The sequence below is a fragment of the Mytilus californianus genome, unplaced genomic scaffold (genome assembly GCF_021869535.1).
Source record: "Mytilus californianus isolate M0D057914Y unplaced genomic scaffold, xbMytCali1.0.p SCAF_14, whole genome shotgun sequence".
NCBI classification, from domain to species: domain Eukaryota; kingdom Metazoa; phylum Mollusca; class Bivalvia; order Mytilida; family Mytilidae; genus Mytilus; species Mytilus californianus.
This window is the reverse complement of record NW_026262626.1, coordinates 7,622,338-7,649,277: the sequence shown is the minus strand read 5'-3', so window position 1 is coordinate 7,649,277 and position 26,940 is coordinate 7,622,338. Positions and strand designations below refer to the sequence as shown.

General features: G+C 31.8%; 1 protein-coding gene across 1 annotated transcript in view; it reads right to left on the bottom strand.

Annotated features, from left to right (window-relative positions):
- The window catches only part of LOC127724119 (epithelial cell-transforming sequence 2 oncogene-like), a 102,294-nt gene that overhangs the window by 13,499 nt on the left and 61,855 nt on the right, over window positions 1–26,940 (bottom strand). The window contains exon 24 of the mRNA XM_052230976.1: window positions 5,859–6,031. Within this exon, the coding sequence (XP_052086936.1) occupies window positions 5,859–6,031 (173 nt within the window). The remainder of the gene's footprint in view (window positions 1–5,858; window positions 6,032–26,940) is intronic.

The following is a 26,940-nucleotide window of genomic DNA, read 5'->3' as shown; positions in this document are numbered from 1 at the left end:
AAGGAGGTAATCAAAAATTTTCCCCCTTTCCCAAAAGGAGGTGAAACTATGCCCATGTCAGAGATCATTTAAAGTTTGAAATTATTTTGGTCATGTTTAACTAAAATCCAACATTAAGTCTCAAGAATAACTTATTGGAAATTTGTGTTTTTTTCATAATTATTTTCTCCAATTTATTAACAAGACTTTGGGATAACTTGTTACTGCAGGTCTTAAAAGTCCTACAGTCTAACCTAAATTTCAAACATTGACTTCAGCACTTTCCAATATTGTTTCCTGATGAAACAAAGACAAAGTCTAAATATAAAGGCCAGTTCCGTGTAAAATAATTGGAAACTTGTACTATCAAACTTCAATTTCTAATCTCCATCGGTTCCATAAACAATTGGAGATAAATCATTTGTTAAATACAACAATCAACCTAACAACTGCTGTTATTTCTGGAAATCCCTAGCCATCTAAAATATCATGCAATCTATTTAATGAAAGTTTCTTCTGAAAGCTGGAAATAGATTACACTAATTAGCAATTTCTTTGATCAGTGAAGAATTTCACATTTGATGGAAGAATTGACATGAATATTGGCAAACAAGAAAAATTGCTGGCACTGATGAAAATGGTGTCAGTAAATATGTGATGGAATAATTTATATACAGGAGGGTTAAATTTAGGAGAACGAACCTCATATTAGATTTTTTAATGACTTTTGTGATGAATTCCATAATGCTTTTTGAATAATAAAAGCTTACGTCAATTTTCATAAAAATTTGGCATTGCCTCAAAGAAATCTGTTGTGCATGCTTTTCAACTATAATCATGAAAAGGTGGAAAGCTTTATTCATCTCCATAAAGAAATATAATAATCTTTTGTGACTTTGTGAAGAATCATTTTTGGTGGTTGAAATTTGTTGGGTTGTTGTCTTATGGACATTACCATATATCTTCATTTATTCATACTTAATACCTACTGCATGTGAGGGGTTAGGAATTTGTCTAATAACAGGTTATTTTAAATTTCCTTTTACTGGGAAGTACAGGAGATCTAACTCCAGCAAAGAGATTTAAAAGTTTTTATCTTGTAATTCAATATGTGCAACAATTTGCATGGATACAAGACAAAGGTAACTATAATTTTAGTTTATAATATGCTACCTTTCAATGCGAAGCAAGGATGACTTGTTAACTTTTCCATATATGCAAATGTATTTCTGTCAGCTGGACTAATATAGCCAAAAGGTTAACTTAACCAATTTTTGTCAGGAACACTGCACGTCTATCAGTATGATTTATTACTGTTATTTTAGTATTCAGATAAAACTTAATATTAAGGGACCCTTGCAAGGGATCATTAAACAAAATTTCTTATTTATATAAATATTTCTTTGCACTGTATTCACATATTTCAAGATAAAAGCATAAAAAAAAAATCACACATCCAAATATTAATATTCACAACTGCACTTAACTATGACTTTACATTAATTCAGAAATACTGGTAACCCCAATGAACTTAGTAAACGAATTAACAAAAAGGTCAAGGCCAATAGGTATAGCTATACATCAATATCCAAAACACATTTACATGGTACTTATTAATATCAGTTACCTTGTGTTAAAATATCTGCATGGGTTCTAAATATTAAAAATAAATTTGTCTAACTTTTATCAAGCAAAAATTCTTCAGATAACATAATCTTCATGGAAATGATATGGATAAATACAATATTTGGATATAAAGAAAAGTTTGGACCAAAAAGGCTTGAGAATGACGTCAAAGATATAGTTTCACCAAGAACTTTGAACAATACAAATGGTTTAAAGTATTTCTAAAATGTTCGACTTTTATAAATTGTCCAGACCATGTTTAGATCTCTAATCCGATATTTGATAAGAACCAATTGTGCTAAGTCACTGGTCAGAAGTTCCTAAAAGTAACTTGAGTACTGGACAAAAGCCATGTCCAGAAAATAATGAGTCCTTATTTAGCTACAAAGAAGTCCATTTGAAATTTATGTGACAGGTTTGATAAAGTGTCCACGATACTTAATCTTACATCAAGTACTTTTGACAAAAAGTACTCTTAAAATTAAATTATTTAAATGTCACCGAATATTTTTAAAATGTTTAACATAAATAAGCTTTCAATATATTTAAACTGGATCACTTACAATGAAATCTATTTCGAGAAAAAGATTCACATCTTAAGATCATTATTTCTGTTAGCTGAAAAGAAACATGTCTCTTGTTTTTTAATTGGATTGCAGTCTCATTAACATCACCACCCCTCCCCCCCCCTTCTCTTCATCTTATATCAATATGTAAAAGATCAGGAAAGTCTATAACTTGGAAAGAGTGACACTAGAAATGGTCAGAATTCTAAAAATGGTCGGAGGGTCAGATAAATGTCTGCTATCGTATACCAGAGCAATTACCATATCTGCTAGCGCAAAAAAATCTGTTCAAAATATATTAACTTAATACTGTCAAGTATGATGAACTCTTTCGAAGTGACATGTTTCAAAAGGAACATCCTTATACCTCCCATCAGGTAACGGGAAGTCCTATATCAACTTGTACTAATTTGTTTACTAATATTCAAACTTTTAACCTTAGGGCAGGTTTAACCAGTACTTTGATAGTGGACTGTTCAATAACAAAAACAAATTACGCCTGTTTTAATATCATAGGACTTGACCGAATTCTATAAAAATTTGGCTACTGACGTGCAAGAATGAACAATAAAAATGAGGAAATTTTTACATTTGAAATCAGTGAATGAAACTTGTGCATCTAAAAATTCAGCTTCTGATATATGCAAGAATGAATCAACAATGAGAAAATTTTTATTAATGAAATCGGTGAATAGAACTTGAGTAGCTATTTATATCAGGAACAATAAACAACAGTACATCTAACACTGCTATATTTAGTTCTATATTATTGACGACACACTTCATAAAGTAAATTTAATGACTTTAATTTTTCCCTTCAATACCTTTTCTATAATAGAACATGAACCAGGACATTGTGATCTCAATAATCTGTACAGATTTATTACTAATGGACAAAATATTGATTTATCCTTCACACAATATATTTGAAGTAAAATATAATAGTTGTTTTTACTGTTAGTATAGCAAGACAGTTTTTGATTCTATGAAAGGCCTTCATAATCTGAACTAATCAAACTTAAAAATAAAACAAGATGATCAGCATAGCCCTCCCTACCAAACCTGTTGAATATTTTTGCAATTTAATGTTTTGCGAAATAAGCTAAAAGGAACCTGTTGAAAGCGAGATACTGACAATAAGAAAAGAACTGACACTTTGGACATAAATAAATGCAAGTGATACTTGATATAAATAAGATGTGGTATGAGTGCCAATGAGACAACTCTCCATCCAAGTCACATTGAATTCACCTTATTATTACACTAAAATCTAACCATCAAAATTAAATTTTTAGCTTTGATTTAAAATGTCCATATAAAAAATACATTTCTTCAAAAGTGTATGAATAAAACTGTACATGACCTTGATCACAAAACAGAATTATTTGTATTGAAATAGTTTTTAATTTTCTCCTTCATTTCCTGCAGATGTTACATGTACATCTTAAGTAAGTTCACAAGTTCAGTGAAAGAATTTGTGATCAATTAACCTTGACTTTAAAGGAAATACTATTTCTGTTTAGGTATGATTTCCTGCTTTTAACAACCATTTCCTTTATTTACAGGTGAAGTCATACCAGCATATTTAAAGAAAACACCATCTGTAATTATGAAGCCAGGATATTATTTGTCTTTGTTTCAGATTTTTTACAATTCTAATCCATATTTCTATACAATCAAAAATTATATTTGTTAGGTACTTTTGTAATTTTGTCTGTTAAAAGTTCAAATTTTTTGTGCTATTATATAAATTAGGAAGGATTTTCAGAATATTTTACTAAAATTTAAAAGTTCATTAGAACAACCTCAGGAGTGGCATATTTTTCCACTGATTCAAATTAAAGAGGATATTTTACAAAAGACCCTCCCCTCCATGGTACATTATTCCTGCCAGGTTCAGTTTAAACTTGCCAAATGAAGTTTACCATAAAGTTCCATGACCAATTACAGTAATGAACTATTTTTTGCAGAAACGTATTAGGCCAGATCTTGATCCATATATTCCAAAACAAAAATTAACAGACCACACATTATTGATCTAGCATATAAAGTTTACTGAGGAACAAACTGAGACCTCCCAAATACCCATTCCTCATAAAAAAAAAAAAAAAAAATAGAGAATTTGTCCATTGGACACAGGTGATGACCCCACTTGCATATAACGTTATAAAGGGGCATAACTCTAGAAAGGTAAAAGTAATCTCACCTTATTTCAAACTTGATCTGTTTTTCATGGTAATAATCATTGTGTATACATTTCATAACAGTTGGTGGAGGCAAACTAAAGTAAGAGAACGCAAACCACTTTTGGGACGTATGTACGAATGGACGGACGGACAATGGTAACACTTAATGCCCCCTCCTGTGACGGGGGGTCATAAAAAATAATAAAAGTGTGTGTTCAGGGTTTCTTCCTAAAAATTAATCATGTTTTTTATGGACTTTGGCTTCAGTATTATATGATATGGCTTTACTGGAATTTCCGCCATTCTCAATTTGTCCTAGAACAAAGTGACAACATTTATAATAACAGTTTAAGATCAATTCTGTCATATTTTGATGCAATATATTATTGGTATCAACAACTGAAAAGTTCCTAAAAGTTTTTGAAAGAAATCCCATAAAAATGTTAGGGTCACTGCTCAATTTAAGGTAATGCAAGAAACCATAAACACATTATTTGTTTGTTTACTTTAAAAAAAAATTATCCAGACAACTGGAGTGCGAAAATAAGGTATAACCTGAGAAAAAGACCTATCCCAAACTTAACTTGACCATTAGAGCATATAAAGTAGATCAAGGTCACATAAACAAGGATGTTTAGGTAACTTAACCTTATTTTGAAGAAAATCACAATCTAATTGACCATCCAGCAAATATCTGGTCAGCATGAGTATGAAATTTTCGATCATTGAGGTCATCCATGCATAAAAATAGGCAACAGTGATAAATGACACAAACAAAATTGCATTATCATAACTAAAGATTGATCAGAAAAAAAAATAGCTAAATAAATCTCTACCCATCCTAGATTAAACAAAATGACACTCTAATCAGTCAACGAGTAAATTATTTTATACCAACTTTCAAAATGATAACCCACATATAGAGATAGCTTAACCCTCACACTTCTTTGTTTACATACATGTCCAAATATGATAAAGTTATTATGAAATAAACGTTCAAGGTAACTCAAGTGCATTTTGTATGAATAAAGGAAGATGTGAGCTATAAAAAAAACAAACAAGATAGCCTTGGTCATGCCACCTACACAGAAATTTACAGGTCAATATATGATCTTCAACAATAGAAAACTTTCTATACAATATGCTAAGCTCAAAACCACCTGAGTTTAGGCATGAAGTCATCAAATTTATCAGTGACAAAATGTTCCTAAGATCTTAAATCAACACAAGTTAGCAAACCACAAACCCCCTTCCTACTTAATCGTTTGACAAGAATGACGTATTACTGTTAATTTATCTATTTTCATGGATATCAATTTTCGTGGATTGATGATATTTTGCAATTTCCTAGATATTTTGAGTTCATGGTTTTGCCAAAGTCTGCTTACAAGCATATTGATAATTTGTATTTGGTTAACATTTAAATTTGTGGTTTACCAATACCCATGTCAATTGGTATTCCACAAATAATAATAAATCCACAGAATCTTACAACACTTACATTTACTGTCTGGTATCTCAGATATTTTTATCCTATTGAGGGACAGACTGACTTCAAATCTGTATGTATGTTCAATTGCTCGGCTGAATGGGTAATGGCGATCGGTTCTTCGTGTGATGACCAAGGCATCATTGAACAGGAACAGACCCAACATCTCCTGGTGTTGGAAGGCTCTGAAAAAATAATTAAACATTGTTTTAATTGATAGATGACTTAAAGAACTTTGGGCTCTGAAAATTCTTCAGTTAAAAAACAGAAAATGTTTGGATTTCACTCACAAACAGTTAGAGGTGTTTACTATATTTATTTGCAACTGGTCATTTTCTTCTTTATTTGCAACTAGTCATTTTCTTTTTTAACTATATACATATAAACAAGACATATTAGGTGTTTGAAATAAAAAAAAAAATGCTCTGGTAAACATGAGTATATCTTTGGTAAGGTTACCTGAGGGTAGAATTTGTTTTATTGACTTCAAAACCTTAAATATTGTTTTCAAATTTTGTGGTTACAATTCACATTGAACCAACCAGCTGTAAGAAGATTAGTTGCCATCCACGAGTTTGAGAATTATAACTACTGACAACAAATGGGTATGAGCTTGGGTTTAATAACCACTGGTGACCAATCTGTATGAGTTTGAGAATTATAACCACTGGTGACCAATCTGTATGAGCTTGAGAATTATTATACCACTGGTGACCAACCTGTATGAGTTACAGAATTATAACCACTGGTGACCAATTTGTATGAGTTTGAAAATTATTACCACTGGTGACCAATCTGTATGAGTTTGAGAATTATAACCACTGGTGACCAATCTGTATGAGTTTGGGTTTATCACCACTGGTGACCAATCTGTATGAGTTTGGTTTTATAACCACTGGTGACTAATCGGTATGAGTTTGGGTTTTATCTCCACTAGGGATCAATCTGTATGAGTTTGGGTTTTATCACCACTGGTTACCAATTTGTATAAGTTTTGGTTTTATCACCACTGGTGACCAATTTGTATGAGTTTGGGTTTTATCACCACTGGTGACCAAGCTGGATGAGTTTGGGTTTTACAACCACTAGTGACCAATCTGTATGAGTTTGGGTTTTATCACCACTGGTGACCAATCTGTATGAGTTTGGGTGTTATCACCACTGGTGACCAATCTGTATGAGTTTGGGTGTTATCCCCACTGGTGACCAATCTGTATGAGTTTGGGTTTTATCCCCACTGGTGACCAATCTGTATGAGTTTGGGTGTTATCACCACTGGTGACCAATCTGTATGAGTTTGGGTGTTATCACCACTGGTGACAATCTGTATGAGTTTGGGTGTTATCACCACTGGTGACCAATCTGTATGAGTTTGGGTTTTATTCCCACTGGTGACCAATCTGTATGAGTTTGGGTTTTATCACCACTGGTTACCAATCTGTATAAGTTTTGGTTTTATCACCACTGGTGACCAATTTGTATGAGTTTGGGTTTTATCACCACTGGTGACCAAGCTGGATGAGTTTGGGTTTTATAACCACTGGTGACCAATCTGTATGAGTTTGGGTGTTATCACCACTGGTGACCAATCTGTATGAGTTTGGGTGTTATCACCACTGGTGACCAATCTGTATGAGTTTGGGTGTTATTCCCACTGGTGACCAATCTGTATGAGTTTGGGTTTTATCACCACTGGTTACCAATCTGTATAAGTTTTGGTTTTATCACCACTGGTGACCAATTTGTATGAGTTTGGGTTTTATCACCACTGGTGACCAAGCTGGATGAGTTTGGGTTTTATAACCACTGGTGACCAATCTGTATGAGTTTGGGTGTTATCACCACTGGTGACCAATCTGTATGAGTTTGGGTGTTATCACCACTGGTGACCAATCTGTATGAGTTTGGGTGTTATCACCACTGGTGACCAATCTGTATGAGTTTGGGTGTTATCCCCACTGGTGACCAATCTGTATGAGTTTGGGTTTTATCCCCACTGGTGACCAATCTGTATGAGTTTGGGTGTTATCACCACATGTGACCAATCTGTATGAGTTTGGGTGTTATCACCACTGGTGACAATCTGTATGAGTTTGGGTGTTATCACCACTGGTGACCAATCTGTATGAGTTTGGGTTTTATCCCCACTGGTGACCAATCTGTATGAGTTTGGGTTTTATCACCACTGGTGACCAATCTGTATGAGTTTGGTGTTATCACCACTGGTGACCAATCTGTATGAGTTTGGTGTTATCACCACTGGTGACCAATCTGTATGAGTTTGGGTGTTATCCCCACTGGTGACAATCTATGGTAGTTATTTCTAGAAGTAAAAGTTGTGAAGTATTCACCTATTGCAAAAACAGACAACTTATTGGCATCCAATTTTAGAATTTTTTAACATTTTCTGACAATATACTGACTGTGATAAAGCAAATTTTCTTAATTACAATAGACCAAACATAAGCCTTTTTTCAGTTAATGTTATATTCAAATAAAAGCTTGAATGAATTCATTGACCTAGCCTTGGTTATAAATTTGAAAATTCGACTGTTTTAAGTGGAGAAATAGTGGATGCAGTGGTAGAATCTATATATATATTTAGTTGCTATTTCTTAAATGAATGTTTCAGTCAGTAAACACTTTACCCCAATTTTACTAATGTCAATAATGACAACTTTCTACAGATAAACCAAGCATACATAATTCCTCCATCTATTCCACTTATTTCTAATTAGCTGATCATTTGCCCCTGGTATCAGTACATCATCTCATCTATATATACAATTATACCTTAGATTGATGATGAACTGTGGCTAATTGTACTTTTAAATCCAACACTGGTTCTAAGCAAGGATGTAATATTTCTGTTATAATTGGTAATATTACCACTCTATTCTAAGTATGGCCAACCTGTGTGCACTTCTTAAATTGAAAATTAATAATAAATTCAATCTCTTCCTTTTTCTAATTATACAACACAGAATGTTTCCAGTAAATTATGGAATGGACAACAAGTAGAACTTTGATTTATAAAGCTAGACTTGCCTTCAGTATCAAAGGGATTTGTTGACCATATGTGATTCAATTAACAAGTTAGAAAGAAGTATGACCAGAGCAATTACCTAGCCCCTATACTTTGAAAAAACAAGACAACAAAAGACATCATTCATTTCAAAATTATGCTATTCTTATTAATTAATTGAACATATAGTCTGGTCATCTAAGTGCAGAAACATTTGTGATGTCTTAGTGACAATTAAAAACTTTAAATTGCCATTTTATGAATAGATTTTAATGAAATAAAATATGAGATTTAAAAAACATTTTACATGTATCATCTCATAGAACATATCTTTTTTAGGGCATTAGCTGTTGCTAAATTCTAATTATTTATATCAATATATGCATTCAATACACAAGCTAATTTTTGCAGTTTTTCATTTCAGGAAAGAAGTGTGAACGTCTAAAGAGCAATAAGGTTGGACAAAATCTAATAAAACTCTAATAGGAAAACTGATATTTGATATCAGATGGATATCATACTAAAGGGTTTATACTTTTAGATTTTATAATTTAAAAAGTGGCCTTATTCTTCATTCTCCTTTACAATAAACAGCCATCATGGGTAATTGTCAAAACATCAGTTGTCTTTGATTCATCCTAAAAGAGTAACTTCACTTGACATAGTTGTACAAAAGTTGTATTTCTTTGGAGTAAGTGTTTCTATGGAAATTTGAGCAGCAGGTGAATCAGTCAACAGCTAAGGTCACTATCAGTTACCAATTTTTGTTAGACCAAATCATCATTTTTCCCCCCAACTATTTGAACTATATATATATGCCAGTATGCTGTTAATTTATGTAAATTCAGCACATTAGGGCAAACTTAAGTAGGTAATATGTACTTCCCATATTAAAATTATGCAATACATCTTATTACACATCTAATAACACACTGCCAAATGTTTTATAGAAAGTAAGTCTGAAAGAATAATTTACATCTGTTAAAATTCAAAAAAATTGATCAAGATAAATCATAGTCAGCTTTTCCGAGGCATCAAAGCAATAAAATACCTACTTACACATGTTTCTATCATTCAAATAGATCTTTAAAAACAATATTTCGCATAGCTTGGAGCTAAGCCATATCTATGAGAGCACATCATCACAATGATGGGAAAATTTTGTAAATTTCCATTTTCTGGGCGTTTCTAAAAACTGGAATGGAGTATAAGAAATATCATGATAGAAAAACATAGGCCATTTTTTAATGTGCCAGGAGCCTAAAATCGAGTTGTCGATTGCTGTCTGCCATTTTGTTTAAGAATAAATCCAGCCTTTTGTTCTTCATGTCTTTATTGAATTGTTTCAAATTTAGTCACCTAAGTTCCTTTTACTTAAAGCTTACTAAATGGTACGAGTTTTTACTTATTGCTGCAGGGCATAGAGGGGCCTATAATTGTTCACATCGTTGTGTTTTGGTCTTTGATGGATTTTTATTTTCAGTGGTATCTTACCACATCTCCTTATTTCTTATGTTATTATATAGTCTAAAAGCATTATCAATTTCTGCATAAAAAAAACATCAGTAAATTAAGCTACATAATTTTTTTGTCTTTCTTCGTGGACTATTTTGGTTGTTTTCCATTCTATTATCTTATCATTGCTGTGCTATCCATTCCACTCTCTGTTCAGGGTTTTAGTATCAACCTACAGATTATATAATATATCTCCTTATAACAGACAACATATCAAATTGTTTATAATTGCTTCCCAAGATTTCCCTTCTTGAGTGAATTAAGATGTTCTTCTGGTTAATTTGAGCTAATGCAATGAGCTCAAAGATCTGTAAGGGGATGATGAAGTTGTATTATTTGTCTGTCATACACTACAGGTACACCACAGGATGATTTTTAAAAGCAATAACCATTTGTCTGTCGAGCTCACTATTCACTTATGTTCATACTTTTTGCCAAGATTTTAGTAGTAAATTACACCTCATATAATGTTAACTATCTGTAAATTCATTCAAAGCAGTAATAAGTGCATCAAGGAAAGCACTCACTTGTTCCACAGTAATTTATCTGAGTCTAAATTAATTTTTGCCATCGAAAGATTTTACTGGGCTGATAACATTTACTTGTGTGTAATCATGAAGACTGATTTGCAGGCAGGCCTTGGACTGGACTTTAATCTATTTGTTTGATGGAGTTTGTTATCATTTTTCTGTATGATTGCACAGCATAATTTTTATGGATTGAAAAAAAAACAAGAGTGCTTGAGGTAAAGAACAAATTTCCAGTTGCCCAGACCACTTCGCCAATGAGACCTCAGTAGCATATGGACAAGTGTATAATTCATTGGTTACTAAAATTGTATTGTTTAAAAAAACTGTAAATGAAGAAAAACATTTTTAAGTTATTCAAAACAATCCAACAGATTTTGACCCGACTGAAAATGATCTGAAGTTCTGTGTGATTTTACACTTATATAGAAATATTTCCATAATTTTTTCACAACAGTTGCTTAATGATCTCATTTTTGTACATTTTGTTTTAAAACCATGTGTCAATGGAGCATTTAATTAGTGAAGGATTAATAGCCCTAAAAAAATTTTTTTTTGAAAATCAAACGTGTGTCAATTTTCTCTAGTTTTATAGTTCCAACCTTATATATCCTCATTTTCAATGTCGGAACTTTACCAAGAATTAGAGATCAGCTGCATCTTTTTAAAAACATTAGAATGATAATCAACTGATATATTATCAATAATTTTCATTACAATTTCAGAAAGAGATGACTTTAGAATTCCATCATCCCATTTCTGTGGATCTTATCTTACGTTTTGATGATAAAAAGTATTGGAAAAATAATAAACAACTACTTAAATTGATATAAAATTAATCATAATTGATAACTGTCTACAGTAAAACAGAAGAGGAATGTTTTTTTTGTCTTTCATTTTTGATGAGATTTTAAGATGGTACCAGCAGGGTTTATAACCTGCCAAGTAAAAGTATGCCACCTGTACAAGTAGTTGCAGTAGGAGCAATTTTGTATATTTATAGCATGGGTGGATTCAATTTCAATATTGCATGTCCCCCTCCTTTAAATGACTCTTAGTCCTGGATCCACAACTGTACACTTTTTACCATGTTAAAAGACTCATAGTATCTGCAATTTCAAAAGGATGCAACATCTAAGTATAGATCATCTAAGGCAATTATTTAAAAAAAAAGCTGGCAGCAGAAAAAAAATGGCAAGCTGCACTGGTACATCTACTGGTATTTCATACAGATAATTTTGCATAAATAAGTCAATACTCTCCAGTAATAAATCCAACTGCCATGAAATTGTGCAAATTCTTAGAAAATTGCATTGAAAGCAATCAAAGAAACTGATTTAAGCAACATTATAAATAATTGAAAGATCAGATTCTAATTGGAAAAGCCTAAAAATCACTAAAAGTGTTTCTAACCTTTTTTCTATATGATGTGTAAAAGCAACAAAGGTATAAATCAAGATGTTTGATTTTATAGTACTCATTTATATGACCTTCTAGTACTTCAAAGTAAAAACAAAGTCTAAAATGATAATTTTCCTATTAATTATTCATTAAAGTATGACATCTGTAATGAGAAATGAAAAAATATTCATTGTTTTATTCAAATCAGTAAACAGTCTTGAAAAATGATGCCTCCAACTAATACTAAAGTGATATAAAGATAAATACATAACTTTCATTGTCAAATTGAGCCCCTCTTGAAAATTAATTAACTATGACCTCCTGGACAGAAAGTAAACCAAGTCATGTTTCTTGGTCATTAATGGGATTCACATCATCAAATTTCATTTGATAAAGTTTAAAAGCATATATTCTGTGACTATAGGCTAAACTTCTGACCTTGACACTGAATGCCCTTGAGTGATTCAGGTGTGATCACTGTGCCATTTTATATTTTTACTTTACACTGAAATAATTCTCTCTCGTACATTGTTCTAAGTGAAGTCTGTTTTAATGTCTGCAAATGTTTAAAATACTCACAGCACAGGTTTGTCAAATTTTGAAAGCCAGACTAGCATGCTAGTATGATTTTGTTTGATGTTATACTAGTTGTACCACTAATATTCACTGGCAAAATTTCAAGATGGCAGGTGGGGATGAAGGGGAGAAAGGGTATTTCATCATTAGAACTGTTATATGTACAGGCAAATATCAGTGCAAAATAATCCTCTCGTCTTCACCATTGTTACCAAAGCTCTAATTTCAAATTAATTAATGGGTCAATTGGATATTTACTATTTGAGCAAGGTTGTTTTTATTAAGGACATTTTAAATAGATATTCATGAACATACAATACTACAAACTTTGGTAGAATTTAATTTTACATTCAAATTGAGTTGCTGCAGAACTGTCATCATGCACAATATTCATTAGAAATATAAATGACAACATATATTTCACATTGTGTTGCTTATAAAAAGTAAACATGTGTAACCAACCTTAGGCCCTTGTTGTTCTAAATATTTGAATATTGCAAATTTATTTCCCCACCACCACATCCGTTACTGAAGACTGTTTTCTTTAAGCAAGAAAAGAGATAACAAACAATTAGTTCTGGCCTTATTAAAAAGCTCTATGTGCAAAAGTTCAGAGAAAGTCAGAACAAATTATGAGTAGTAGTAAAGGTGAGTTTTTTCTTTTTTTGTAGAGCAGCCAATTCTTCTCTGAGCATTATAACCTAAAATAATTCACAAATATATTTGAATGGCATCAGCTCATTCATTCTTTTTTAATGTGGTATATTTAAATGTAATTGTAGCCAAAACTAACCAACAAACAGCAAAAAATTTAAGACAGACATACACACTCAGATACATGAAAGGTACAAATAGATAAGGCAATCACCTTTTATATAGGTATTTAAAGAAAAGTTCATGATTCAGCATCATTTATTTCAGGGACAAACAGTACAACAACCTTTTAAACAAAGCACCAAAGGTTACAATACTACCTACTAATTTAAAGAAAACACTTTGAATAATTATAGTTTACGAAAATGACAGAGTTCGTGATACAATGTAAAACTTTAGCCATCAGCAAAAACGTTTGATAGCTATTCATTACTCTCAACAAATGTAAGGTCATTGATCACTAAGATACCTATCACCAATATGTATTTAAAGTGTGTTACTCTGAAACCTTCAAGTCTTTGATTTTTATAGTTTTTTCTTATGGTATAGAACCACTAATTCAGGCCCGGTCGGAAAGAACATACAAGAAAGTAGTACATATTTTAAACAAAATAGTTCCTACGCATAGCTGTATCTTTGTCAGTAGTGGGAATATTTGGGTATTATTAGTATCAAATGAAAGCTTGGGGACTTGGGGTCACTGTAGAACCCTTGTTGAAAGTTTTATTTGAATAATAATGAAGTATAGGAAATTTTAATAGGAGGGCTCATTTATAGTGGCCTGTTGTTCAGATCAGAAGTTCCTGTTTTTGTACTATCAAACTTCCGGGAACCAGTACGCTCTAATATGCAATCAAAGGTATGTTGTTTTTTTCAGCACAAGTCAGCATAAGGTACAGTTTTGACTTGAAATAACTGCCACTTTATTTGAACTTAAGATAAAGTAGCCATTTGTGCTTGAAATTGCAGAATTTAACATAGAAAGCAATGGGGCGATAAATTAGTGGTTTTATACCTATTACTGACAGGCATGTGAAATTCTATTTTTAGAAATCATACCCTTTATAGTGAAAATTGGTCACATTTGTTGTCAGAAATCATGTTACATTATTTTTTTTATGTAACAATTATGTTAGTGTCAAATTACAGCCCTCAATTTGCTACAATAAGGTATTTTAGCCTTTTTTGGTCATTTAGCATGCACACAGTTAAGATTTTACCTGAAATTTAAATAAATTTTTGGATTATCTAACACTGAAACCAATGAAACTTGTATATTATGACTAGTTTATAGTATAAATATTGTTTTTGGTCAAATTATCTAGTGAGTGTTCATGTTTTATTGTGTTTCTTGGTGAATTATTTATTTCCAGGAAAATTGTTGTATACTTATATAGGAATTCCAAAATCTCACTTGAAATGCATTTTATAACCATTTTAGCAAGTTGTCTAGCTTTGAGATACATAAATTGCTTTGTTGATCCATGTTTATACATAAAAGTATGGTTCTTTTACCTAATCACTCTCCTTTTCCAACATGTAGAAAAAAGGGGGGACAAAATTATCAATTATATTTTATGTTTGGACCACTGTATTTATATTCAAGGAAGAATCTCTGATAAAAATAAGACATATAGGTAAGAACACTGTTATTTGAGTAGATATTAACAAATCAGAACTGGTAAAAATTGAAAAAGTGTCATATCTGTCACTATTAGTATCCATATGTAGTTTTCTTTGTTTAACGCATATGTTACTACCAGTCCAATTTGAGCTTGAATTCAGTGGTATAGTGTTTTGACAAAAGCTTTATGTGTTTTTCTATGCTAGAAATAGATCATAGAAGGAAATTAAGTCAAGCAGAAGTCAATATAACAAGTTTGGTGCTGTTATAGGTATAGAACCACTAATTCAGGCCCGGTCGGAAAGAACATACAAGAAAGTAGAACATATTTAAACAAAATACTTCCTACGCATAGCTGTATCTTTGTCAGTAGTGGGAATATTTGGGTATTATTAGTATCAAATGAAAGCTTGGGGACTTGGGGTCACTGTAGAACCCTTGTTGAAAGTTTTATTTGAATAATAATGAAGTATAGGAAATTTTAATAGGAGGGCTCATTTGGCCTGTTGTTCAGATCAGAAGTTCCTGTTTTTGTACTATCAAACTTCGGGGAACCAGTACGCTCTAATATGCAATTAAAGGTATGTTGATTTTTTCAGCACAAGTCAGCATAAGGTACAGTTTTGACTTGAAATAACTGCCACTTTATTTGAACTTAAGATAAAGTAGCCATTTGTGCTTGAAATTGCAGAATTTAACATAGAAAGCAATGGGGCGATAAATTAGTGGTTTTATACCTTATGTTCGTGCTGTAAAACCATGTATCCGAAGTTAGGGGGGTTTGGCTGCCACAAATATGTTTAACCCTGCAGAATTCTGTTTGTGCCTGTCCCAAGTTAGGGGCCTGAAATTCAGTGTTTGTTGCTTGCTGCTGTATATCATATTTGTTTTTCGTTTAAATGTTTCGTACATAAACTGAGGCCATTAATTTTCTTATTTGAATTGTTTTATATTTGTCAAGTTAAGGACTTTTATAGCTTGCTATGTAGTATGGAGAGGGCTGTTCAGTAACCTATAGTTACGTCATATGGCCTCTGGTGGAAAGTTTTTTCATGCCAAATACATACCTACTGAGCAATTTTTTTACAATTTTGAAAAAAATCAAGTAAATTTATGTATCTTTAAACTTTTTAATTTTGGTGAATAAAGAGATGTAGGGTATATACATTAATAAGACAGTAACCTAATTACACAAGACATCTTATGTTAACATTAAAAATATTTGAAAACCCTTCAGTAAAAACATTGCATATACCTCTCAACCAATTAAATGGAACTATTAGTTCAATTTTTGGGTCAACTAAGGTTCTTAACCATGCTTGCCTCATCCCTACAGTACAGGCAAGGGCAATAACTCAAAATAGACCATGACGTGAAATAATATTCCTCTAAAAATAGTTTAAAGAAAATATACTTGGTTATCTTATGGAATTAATGTCTGTGTTGAATATGAATAGATAATAGGAATGAAAGTACAATTAAATAGCCATCAGCAACTCTAAAATGTGAGTTCAATGTTCAGCTCTCAATTAACAAGAGAAAAATCTAGAATTTTGTGAAAATGATTACTGGCAAGGTCAGCTCTATGATGAATCCAAATCTGGGATCCAAAGAATTCTTTAAGCATCCAAAGCCTTTCAAATTCATGTATAATTTATAATCAAAAATACTTTCAGATTATAAAACAGATTTGATTAAATCATTTCTAGCTGCATTACTCTAATTTGATGTTAGCGATAAATTACTTTTTTTTATTTCGTCTTAAAATTATTATATAATGTTTAAATGAGATGACATAATAATGATTTTTTTGTAGGATACTGAAGTTAGTATTTTTAGAACATATTTCTATATTAGTACTTTTTGAGGAAGTACATGAATTTTGCCAAAACATTCACAATCAGGAAACACATAATATATATAGTAGGTGTAAAAAATAAAGATCATCTCTTTGAATCAGCTGTTGGTGAGGACATCAGGCCACTTATATGCATATAATTTTGTCAACTATTGTGTAATTTTAACCAATCAGCTTTCTGACAAAAATAAATAAGAAGATTTGGTATGAGTGCCAATGAGACAACTATCTATCCAGTCACAATGTGTAAAAAGTAAACCATTATAGGTCAAAGTACAGCCTTCAACACGGAGCCCTGGCTCACACCGAACAGCAAGCTATAAAAAAAGACAAGTGTAAAACAATTCAAACAGGAAAACCAAAGGTCTATCTATATAAAAAACGAGAAACGAGAAATACTTATGAACCACACCAACAAACGACAACCACTGAACTACAGGCTCCTGACTTAGGACAGGTGCATAAAAATAAAGCCTGGAGAGAACCTACTAGTAAAAATATCCACTGTGTATTCATTTCTCTTACAATAATAAATGCTGTTAACTGGCACCCAATCCAGTAGCAACAAGAAATCATGGCTTGCCTGCTAAGCATAACCTCACTGATAGGTATTTCAAAGTATAAGAAAAAAGAAAGCACAAATGTAGGTGTCTAGCAGATCTCAATAGTGCTCACACACTTTACAACTCATCACTGACAAGCTGTGACTTAATATTACATCATTCTCTACTTGAGAAAATAAACCTAAATAAGACATTTATTCTGACTGGTAAAATTCTTCAAAGACTTTCAGCTAATATCATAATTGAATTATCCTAAAATTAAAGCTGGTTCTTGATCAAAAATACATAAACTTCAAATCAACTGATACTATGTTGCCAGTTTTCAAAGAAATATTGTTATATATTATACTTCATTAAACATTGAAAACTCCCATTAAAAGACCTTGAATTTTTAAGGACATTAAGATATTTTCTTTTTTTTCAAAGTTTTTTTTGTACATGTCTATGTATGTCTAAGTTTCATTTTAATTTTACAGCCCTTTATAGTTTTAATATTATGTCGTATATGTTTTGCTCATTGTTGAAGACATTTGCATATGTCTGCAGTCATCTATAGTTGCTTACATCCAGGTCATTTGATCTTTGGTGGATAGTAACAAATATCTTATTGGAAATTATATCACATCTCTTTATTCTTATAAAATTGAGAATGGAAACAGGGAGTGTGTCAAAGAGACAACAACCCCACCAAAGAGCAGAAAACAGCCTAAAGCCACCAGCTGGACCCTAAATTATATTTATTCTACTTTTCAGTAAACAGCTTGATTTTTTCTTTTAAAAATTTGGAAAAATGGTTGTGAAGGTTATCCAGTGTACCTTTAGATGGGTTTCAAGGGAAAGCTGGCCTTCAGCTACTATACCAATTTATCAATGTCATGAAACTTATAGATTTAAGTTTAACAACCGGTCATGTAATAGTAACTTTTAAAACAAGTTTAATTTAAAAGATTTAAATGTCCAACGTCCTGTCAAAAGGCCATTAAATTTCACATTTATTGTATGGACTGTAAATTGATCACATAATATAAAATCTCAAACTTTTGATCCAGTTCTTCAATTTGCCAACTTATCAAAACTTAAATTAGATCAAAGCACTTCAACAAGAACTTTGGAATTTTAAATTTAAATGCAGTATTTAGCCACAAAATTGATGTTCTAAATTATAAGGAAGGATATAGGATAATATTATGAGTACAGTGAGGCATGACTTTGCATAATTCCAAATAGAAAAATGTTTAAAAATTATAAAGCAGTCAAAAATGTTTCAAATATCTAGATGCTACACTGTATGAAATCTGAAGCAGAAAAAACAAGAACTTCAAGGAAATGTGTCTGAAAGGTTTCTTCCAGATGAATTTCTTAATAAAAATGTTGAGTAATAAAGAGGTCACTGGACAATTTTATAATATGTTTATCCTTTTCCAAGGAAAAAGCCAGATACTATTGAGTAAAGTTTAAAATGTGAATAAGTATCAAAATTGTATTCCGGAACAATTATTTCTGCAAAATAAGAGTGTCCTAGTTCTAGATAACTTAGGGGTAAAACCTTTATGCTTTAACCAGCTGACATCTACTTATTATGTTTGACCATAATTACTTTTCTTACATCACACATTCATTATAATTTGATTTGAATTAGTTAAATGTTACCACTATACAATTATCATGTACTGAAGTGTCTTTAAAATAACAGGGTCCAATTTCTTCTTAATGAGATGGCCATAACTTTGACCTAAATTTCTGGAATTTCTTATTACATAAGAGAAAGATAAAAAGGACAATAATGGAATGTCCAGTTATGCCATATCTCTAGAGTGAAATCAAAATTATTTGTACATTATCAATGATTGAGCATATCTTTAACACAAGGTCTGGGACAAGGTCAAGAGGACTTTACACTGATTTCATTCAACTTTTGTTTGAATACAAAAATGAAGTGGCTTGTCTTTTGTATTTTTTTATGATACAAAAAAGCAGGTTCTACTAAACCCTAACTTTTTCAACCTGGAATGTAGCAGAGCAAACATTTTATTGAATGATACAACAGTGTTTGTTCCTTTTTGTGTGAATTTTTTTTACCGCAGAGAGTGGTATAATATAAAAATAAAATGCTCCGCTGGGGCGCTGCTTGATACGACCGCAGAGGTCGAACCCTGAACAGTTTGGGCAAGTATGGACACAACATTCAAGCATGATACAGCACTGAATTTGGATTTTAATTAAATATTTGACACAGCATAGGTTTCTCACACAGAATGAAAGTGGTCTAAGAACTTAAAAAATTTTAATTTACCTATTCAAACCATATCATTATTATTTGCTTTTATATATAAATCAGAAATAACCAATTTAAAATGGAACATTTTAAAGAAAAAAAAAGGAAAAAAAAATCCCCCCCAATTTTTTGAACCCCCTTATGACTCATCACCCCCAAACTCAATCCCAGCTTTCCCTTTGTGGTATGGTACCTTGCAGTATAATTTCAGAGAGATCTATACACTTGAACACAAGTTATTGTCTGGAAACTAGAAAAATGCTTGTTTTTTGGCCCCAAATTCCTTAACGTTTAGGGCAATTACCCCCAAACTCAAACCCAGCTTTCCCTTTGTGATATGGAACCTTGCAGTACTATTTCATAAAGATCCATACACTTACACACAAGTTATTGTCCTGAAACTAGAAAAATGCTTGTTTTTTGCCCTTTTATGGCCCCTTATTACTAAAATTTTGAGGGAATTACCCCCAAAATCAATCCCAGCCTTCCCTTTGTGGTATGGTACCTTGCAGTACAATTTCAGAGAGATCCATACATTTGAACACAAGTTATTGTCTGGAAACTAGAAAAATGCTTATTTTTGGCCCATTTTTGGCCCCTTATTCCTAAACTTTCTGGGCAATTACCCCCAAACTCAATTCCAACTTTCCCTTTGTAATATGGAACCTTGTAGTACAATTTCATAAAGATCCATACACTTACACACAAGTTATTGTCATGAAACTAGAAAAATGCTTGTTTTTTGCCCCTTTTTGGCCCCTAATTCCTAAAATTTGGAGGCAATTACCCCCAAAATCAATCCCAGCATTTCCTTTGTGATATGGAACCTTGTGGCACAATGTCAGAGAGATCCATACACTTACACACAAGTTATGTCTGGAAGTTACAAAAATGCTTATTTTTGGACCCTTTTTGGCCCCTAATTCCTTAACTGTGGGTACCATAACCCCCAAAATCAATCCCCACCTTCCTTCTGTGGTATTGAACCTTATGGTAAAATTTCATTGAGATCCATTCACTTAAACTAAAGTTAGAGTGCGAAAACTAATGTGTCTTCGGACGACGCCAACGTCATACCAATATACGACCACAAAATTTTTTTTGCGGTCGTATAATTAGGAGATGTGGTTTGATTGCCAAAGAGACAACTATCCACTGGAGTCCGAATAAGCAACTATTGGTCAACATAGAACCTTAAACAATACACCTTATTGCTATTTGTCCGCCATTACTGGACATCACAAAGGTTCCCGTAAAATTTTGACGTCATAAAAGAAAACGTCTGACGCCACAATTTAAAAGTGATTGTTGTATGACGTCAATAGTTCAAGAGGAGCAGATTCTCGGGTCAAACGGCGCAGATTTCCAAATAGCGATAAGGTCTATTAGCAAAACCCATACAGTATGTAAGCTACAAAAGGCCACAACATGACAAAATGTGAAAATATTCAAACAAGAAAACCAAATTACAGCAAAACAATAAACAAAAAACAAATATGACAGAAAGCAACCAAAGACAACCACTGAATACTGGTGTTGACTTGGGACAGGCACATAGAGAATGATATGGGGTTAAACATGCCTGTGAGCATTCAATCCTCTGCTAACCTGGGACATTGATGTTATAGCACAACATAAGAACAAAACATAAAAATTACTGGTCAATTACATACATTTTTACATTATAATCAGATTTATGTAATACCAATTTTTTTTCAAAAAGTAATTTTACATCATTCTGGTAGGATTTTCTGCAAAATATAAGTGCCAAAAAATTTATTTTCTTTCGAAGCTTTTTATTAATTAAAAATAACATAATTTTCCTTTGTATTTTATGTTAACATGATTTTAACAAAAAAAAGAGATAATTTTCTGCATAAGTTATCCAAATTAAAACTGTAAAAACACTTAAAGTTTGATGGAAATGAATTGTCAGAATTTACTGTAAAAAAATAAACAATAGATTTCATGTTCTTTTATTTGCACTGATTTGGTGTGAATCCAGAAACTTGTGACAACTGACCACATATAATTCACACAACAATTAAAGTTGTTTTATAATATAAGAAAAGTATCATAATTGTGCTTGAAAGGTAAATTTACATAACTTTTGACACCATTTCCACCCAGCCCTGGAAGACTTTTTTTAAATGGCCTTGCAGAAAGACTGGCTAATAACACATTAGTTCTAAACCATTACAGAAATGTTATTACATATCTAATATCATATTACTAAAGTGTCAATCACACCCTCTGGTAGAAATAACAGGATTCTTAATTAAAGTTACATAACTCTCCTTATGAATGTGTTTGTGCTGGTTCCCTGCAGGGTTCTGTTTACAACCTTCACAACACCTAATGGTCTATAACCTTTACAGCTGATTAACAGATTCTGGACTTAAAAGATGATCAAAGATCAATTGAAGATATTCAAGGTCAATTGATCTTTGTACAGTATACATCCCAAGGGGGGACATAAAACTGTTATTCATAAGAAAATGAATTTTTTGGTATACCTCTGGGTTTCGTTCATTAGGTATATACATACAGAGATAAAAGATTTATTATCTAACCTGTATCTTTCATAGGGGTATCTTTCATATGGTTCAGTGGACGTAATTGTTTTCAGAGAGAAAAATATTGAAATCAATTTCTTAGTTCAATAAATAACAATGCCCTGCAGGTAAACAATCACCTTTAAATCTGTCAAAAATTAACTTTTATCATCAATTCTTTTTATTTTGAAATGATTTTAAGGCCTGTCCTTCACTTAAGTTTGTTTTCAAAAAAGTTCACCTTAAAAAAGAAAATAGGTACTTGACATAAGTTTTGTTATTTCGCTTTCAAATTAGATCTATAAAATTTCAATTCTTATCTCATAAAAGTCACTACAAATGTACAGAAAATGAAAGATCATCAATTTACAAATGAAAAAAAAAAGCTCTTTGTAAGTTTTTCTCTTCTTTGGTTCAATAGATTAAATGTAATGGTTAACTCCAAATAACCTACTGTGAATGTCAAGATGAAAAATGACAGCTATACATGTATAGGTAAAATGACATGTAAATGGTAACAAGTTCAATGAGATGTCTATTTCAAGTAAAATAATCTTAGTCAGCATCTTTCAAAAAGTTTAATGAATTGACATTTACTGTTGTTTGTCTGTTTATCTTTTTCTTTTTTAGCCATGGTGTTGTCAGTTTATTTTTCGACTTATGAGTTTGAAAGTCCCTTTGGTATCCCTCTACTCTCTTTTATCATGATTATATCCGACTTTATACTTTTCCTTTTCAAATGACAAAAGAAAAGTCTTATATTGTAAAAGTGGGATCAGTCAAACTGTACTATTAAGCTTAGAAACAATTTTTCTTTCTCAGCTATGGTAAGGTATTTCCCTATGAATCAGCACCTGTAGTTGTGCAGACCAATAAGTAAGAATTCATTTCATATCAACAAATTACTTTAAAATTGCAGTTTGATCTCAATTTACAATAGGGTTTAGTGGCCCAGTGGTTTAAGGAGTCCAACTGCTGTATCATTAGTCTGTCAACACAGAGGTTGCAAGTTGGAATCCTGCACTTAGTACCGGGGTAGGTGTGTTCTACTCCAATCTTAATTGACTAGGATTGTCAGTTTTCCTACTATAGGTCAGTGGTTCTCTTCAGCTTCTTCCACCAATAAAAACTGACTGCAACGAAATAGAGCTATTGTGCTGAAAGTGGCATTTAACACCAAACAATCAATCAATTTACATTATTTTTGGTTGGGGTGGGGTTTTTTTTGCATTATCTTTTGAGCCATCAATCAGATCGATCTCTGATGGATAATGTGACTCAGGCTCTAAATTTCAAGTCAAGATCAAATGAAACAGCTTGATTGAGTTAGCTAACTTTCCTTGTGTAAATTTGATTTCAGCATGTATCAGTCTATTATAATATCCATTGTAACAATAATTCTTAAAAAACACAAATTTCAAGAAAACTGTTTGGAAGATTAATGTTTTCTACTTTGATTTTTTTTTTTTTTTAACAAAGCCCGATATATCTTTTGCCATCATTACAACAAAACAAGAAAAAACCTACACAATCTGGTTTTAGAAATGTTTCCAAAATTGGAATTAAATTACATAACTGCTTAGAAATAACTGAAATTTTACCAGCTATACGTTTTACTCGGTAAATTGAATTCTCCAAGACATAATAACTACGTGAATAGCTTCAATAGACACATAAACATTAATATCCAAATTAATTTCTAAGTAAAATGGACCAAACTTGTGAAAATAAAATTTTCCCTAACATCATATACATGAAACAATAAAAAAAAAAAAAAAACGTGACAAAACCTCTTTACAAGTCTGTTTTATAGTTCCATTGGAATATCCCAACACATAGATTTGTTTTCTGTCTGACAACTCTATAAGTAAAGCTCAATTGTAAACAGAACTGCCCATCCTCAGAGGTCAGTAATCAATGAAAAACTCTCAGATCCATTAAGAAGTCAATTCCAATTCCTTGTTGTCGGTATGGTTTATATTTATAGCGGGAAATATGTGTTAACACAATCCTGTAATCATTTACAGAAAGCTTCCTGACAACTCTAACCTAATAAGAATTATACAAAACATAGAGCAGTCATGTTTCCAAACAACAATGCCAACACTTGTTATGACTGATGCTGATGTAAACAAAAAATGTATCTGTCAAAAAATTGTGACATTGTTTTCTTCAATGTATACTTTGTTGAGCAGGTTTGAAGTTAAAAAGAAAGCAGTAGTGTTGTGTGCTGGAAGAATAGTTTAACTGTAGTCCCAAGTGAGAAACCTTGCCTATTGATTGTTTATATTGATATCTTACTGTTTTTTGTCCTTCAGGGAATGTAGTGTTTATGGCAAATCTACAAAGTGCCTAATAATTTTTCCTGTACTTTTTCCTAGACCAGAGGGAGAGATGTCTTCTGATTACCTGTCCCCAAGGGTACCATCTTCCCAGTAACCAGTGATTCTGTACAAGTTTATTGAAACACATTCACTGTACATTTCATTTTCATGAAAAAAGGTTGCAACTCCTTAAGGCAAAGCTAGACAGGCTTAGACAGATTTTTAGACAAAACCAATTATGAAATTGCATTGACTTGTACTATTTCATGTTTATACAAATAACTATCTCAATTCTTGGAATTATTGTCACCTCAATAAAATACATCTTTATGTCATTTGGTCTCTGTTGGAGAGTTGTCTCATGGGCAATTATACCACATCTTCTTATTCTTATATAAAACATTTACTTCTTTGCACTTTTATTTTTGTATTGCATAATGCATATGCAAGACTGCAGTTGATGTCACTGTATATAAGTTAACGATGTAATTATAGGAGCATCTCCAGTAAGATCAAGCTTATTAATCAAGGGTCGTGTGAAATCTGTCTATTCTGAACAAAAACATGTTTTTCTTGGCGTCCATTTAGTGTTAATGACACCAGGGTAACACACAAAAATCACGTCATTCAACATTTTTCTGGCGAATAAAAAACAGAGGAAAATTCATAATGCATATACCGGTACAATTTATTTTTATGCTACCATTGAAGGTACTGACAAACTATTGCAGAAAGGCTGGTTCCCTATTTTTTTATATTTCAAGTTAAATACGAGTTATTTCCCTTTTTTAAAACATTGCCAGACATTTCATTTATATCAATATATCTTTTAAAATATTTCCAAAACCACAGCTCTATTGGCCACCCTGGGTTTTTGTATTTGTAGTATGTATCTTCATTAATATTTTTTCATCTCTGCTTAAAAATCCTTTGATGACATGCAATCAAAATTAACATGAAGATATTTATATTAATACTTATAATTTATATACAAATAACATTAAATAATCAGTCAACTTCTGAAAATCAAAAAGTAACAAGAGGCTGTCAAAATGACAGCAAACAAGGTTTTTGATGTATCTATCAATGTCAATGTTAAAGCAAAATTATCAAGAGCCATAACTCCTTAAGGGTAAAAGTGTAATTTGTCAACATCAAGCTTGACCTCCATTTTGTTATCAGCAACAACATATTATAATTAGAAAAGCATTCGTTGAAAGCTTCTCAACTAATTGCATAAAAACAACAGAAAGTGCCATTTTCGAATCAATCAAGGATCATAAATCCTGAACGGCAGAACTAAAAATCCTCAAAAACAAAACGTCACCGCCATTTTGTCATCAGTGACAACATATTAAAATACAAAAAGCATTGGTTGAACAGTTCATAAGTTATTGCATGGAAATGGCTTAGCCTCCTGTCCTCCCAGTTGACATACAACCACAAAACATTAATAAAACCATGTTAAAAATCTGCATTTATATAGAATCACAGCAATGATTTAATACAGACAGGAAAGACACAAAGTATTCATTACACCCTGCAGAGACAGAAATCTGGTTAAAGTTCATGTTTCCTTTACCATTACCTATTCATCTTCAGAATAAGACATATTTCTTTACTATACCTATCTGTCAAGATTACATTGACCAGACACTCAAGTAGACTAATTTCAAATTATAATGACCTTAAGCATGCTAAAAAACACTTGAAACTTTTGGTTTATCTACCTATTTTCTTACAGTTCATGTCTTAATTAAGTCTTGTCATGTCAAAATATTATTGAACCCAAGATAAAGGAAGATGTTCCTGACGTCAGTATACTACTTTGTAGATAATTGTTATTGTTTGTATGGGAAGACATTTTTTGGTTGTTTGTAAACATAACAACTGCTTGTTTTATTCTATACCATCAATAATAATACCAGATGATGCCAAATATTTGAATGCCTGAATCACTTGTATTTTTTGTTAGTTATTTCTATTTTTTTCATTATATTTTCCCTATCAAATGTTTATTCAAATGTTTATTCTACATACATATATTTTGAATACATCACAACTTTACTGAGTTTTGTATTTTGTTTGTTTATTTTAACTTTAAAGGCCTCAGGGAAACTTTGATTTGTTAAATTTAAGTTACTTTCATTAAATTAAAAATAAGGAGATGTGGTATGATTGCCAATGCGACAACTAT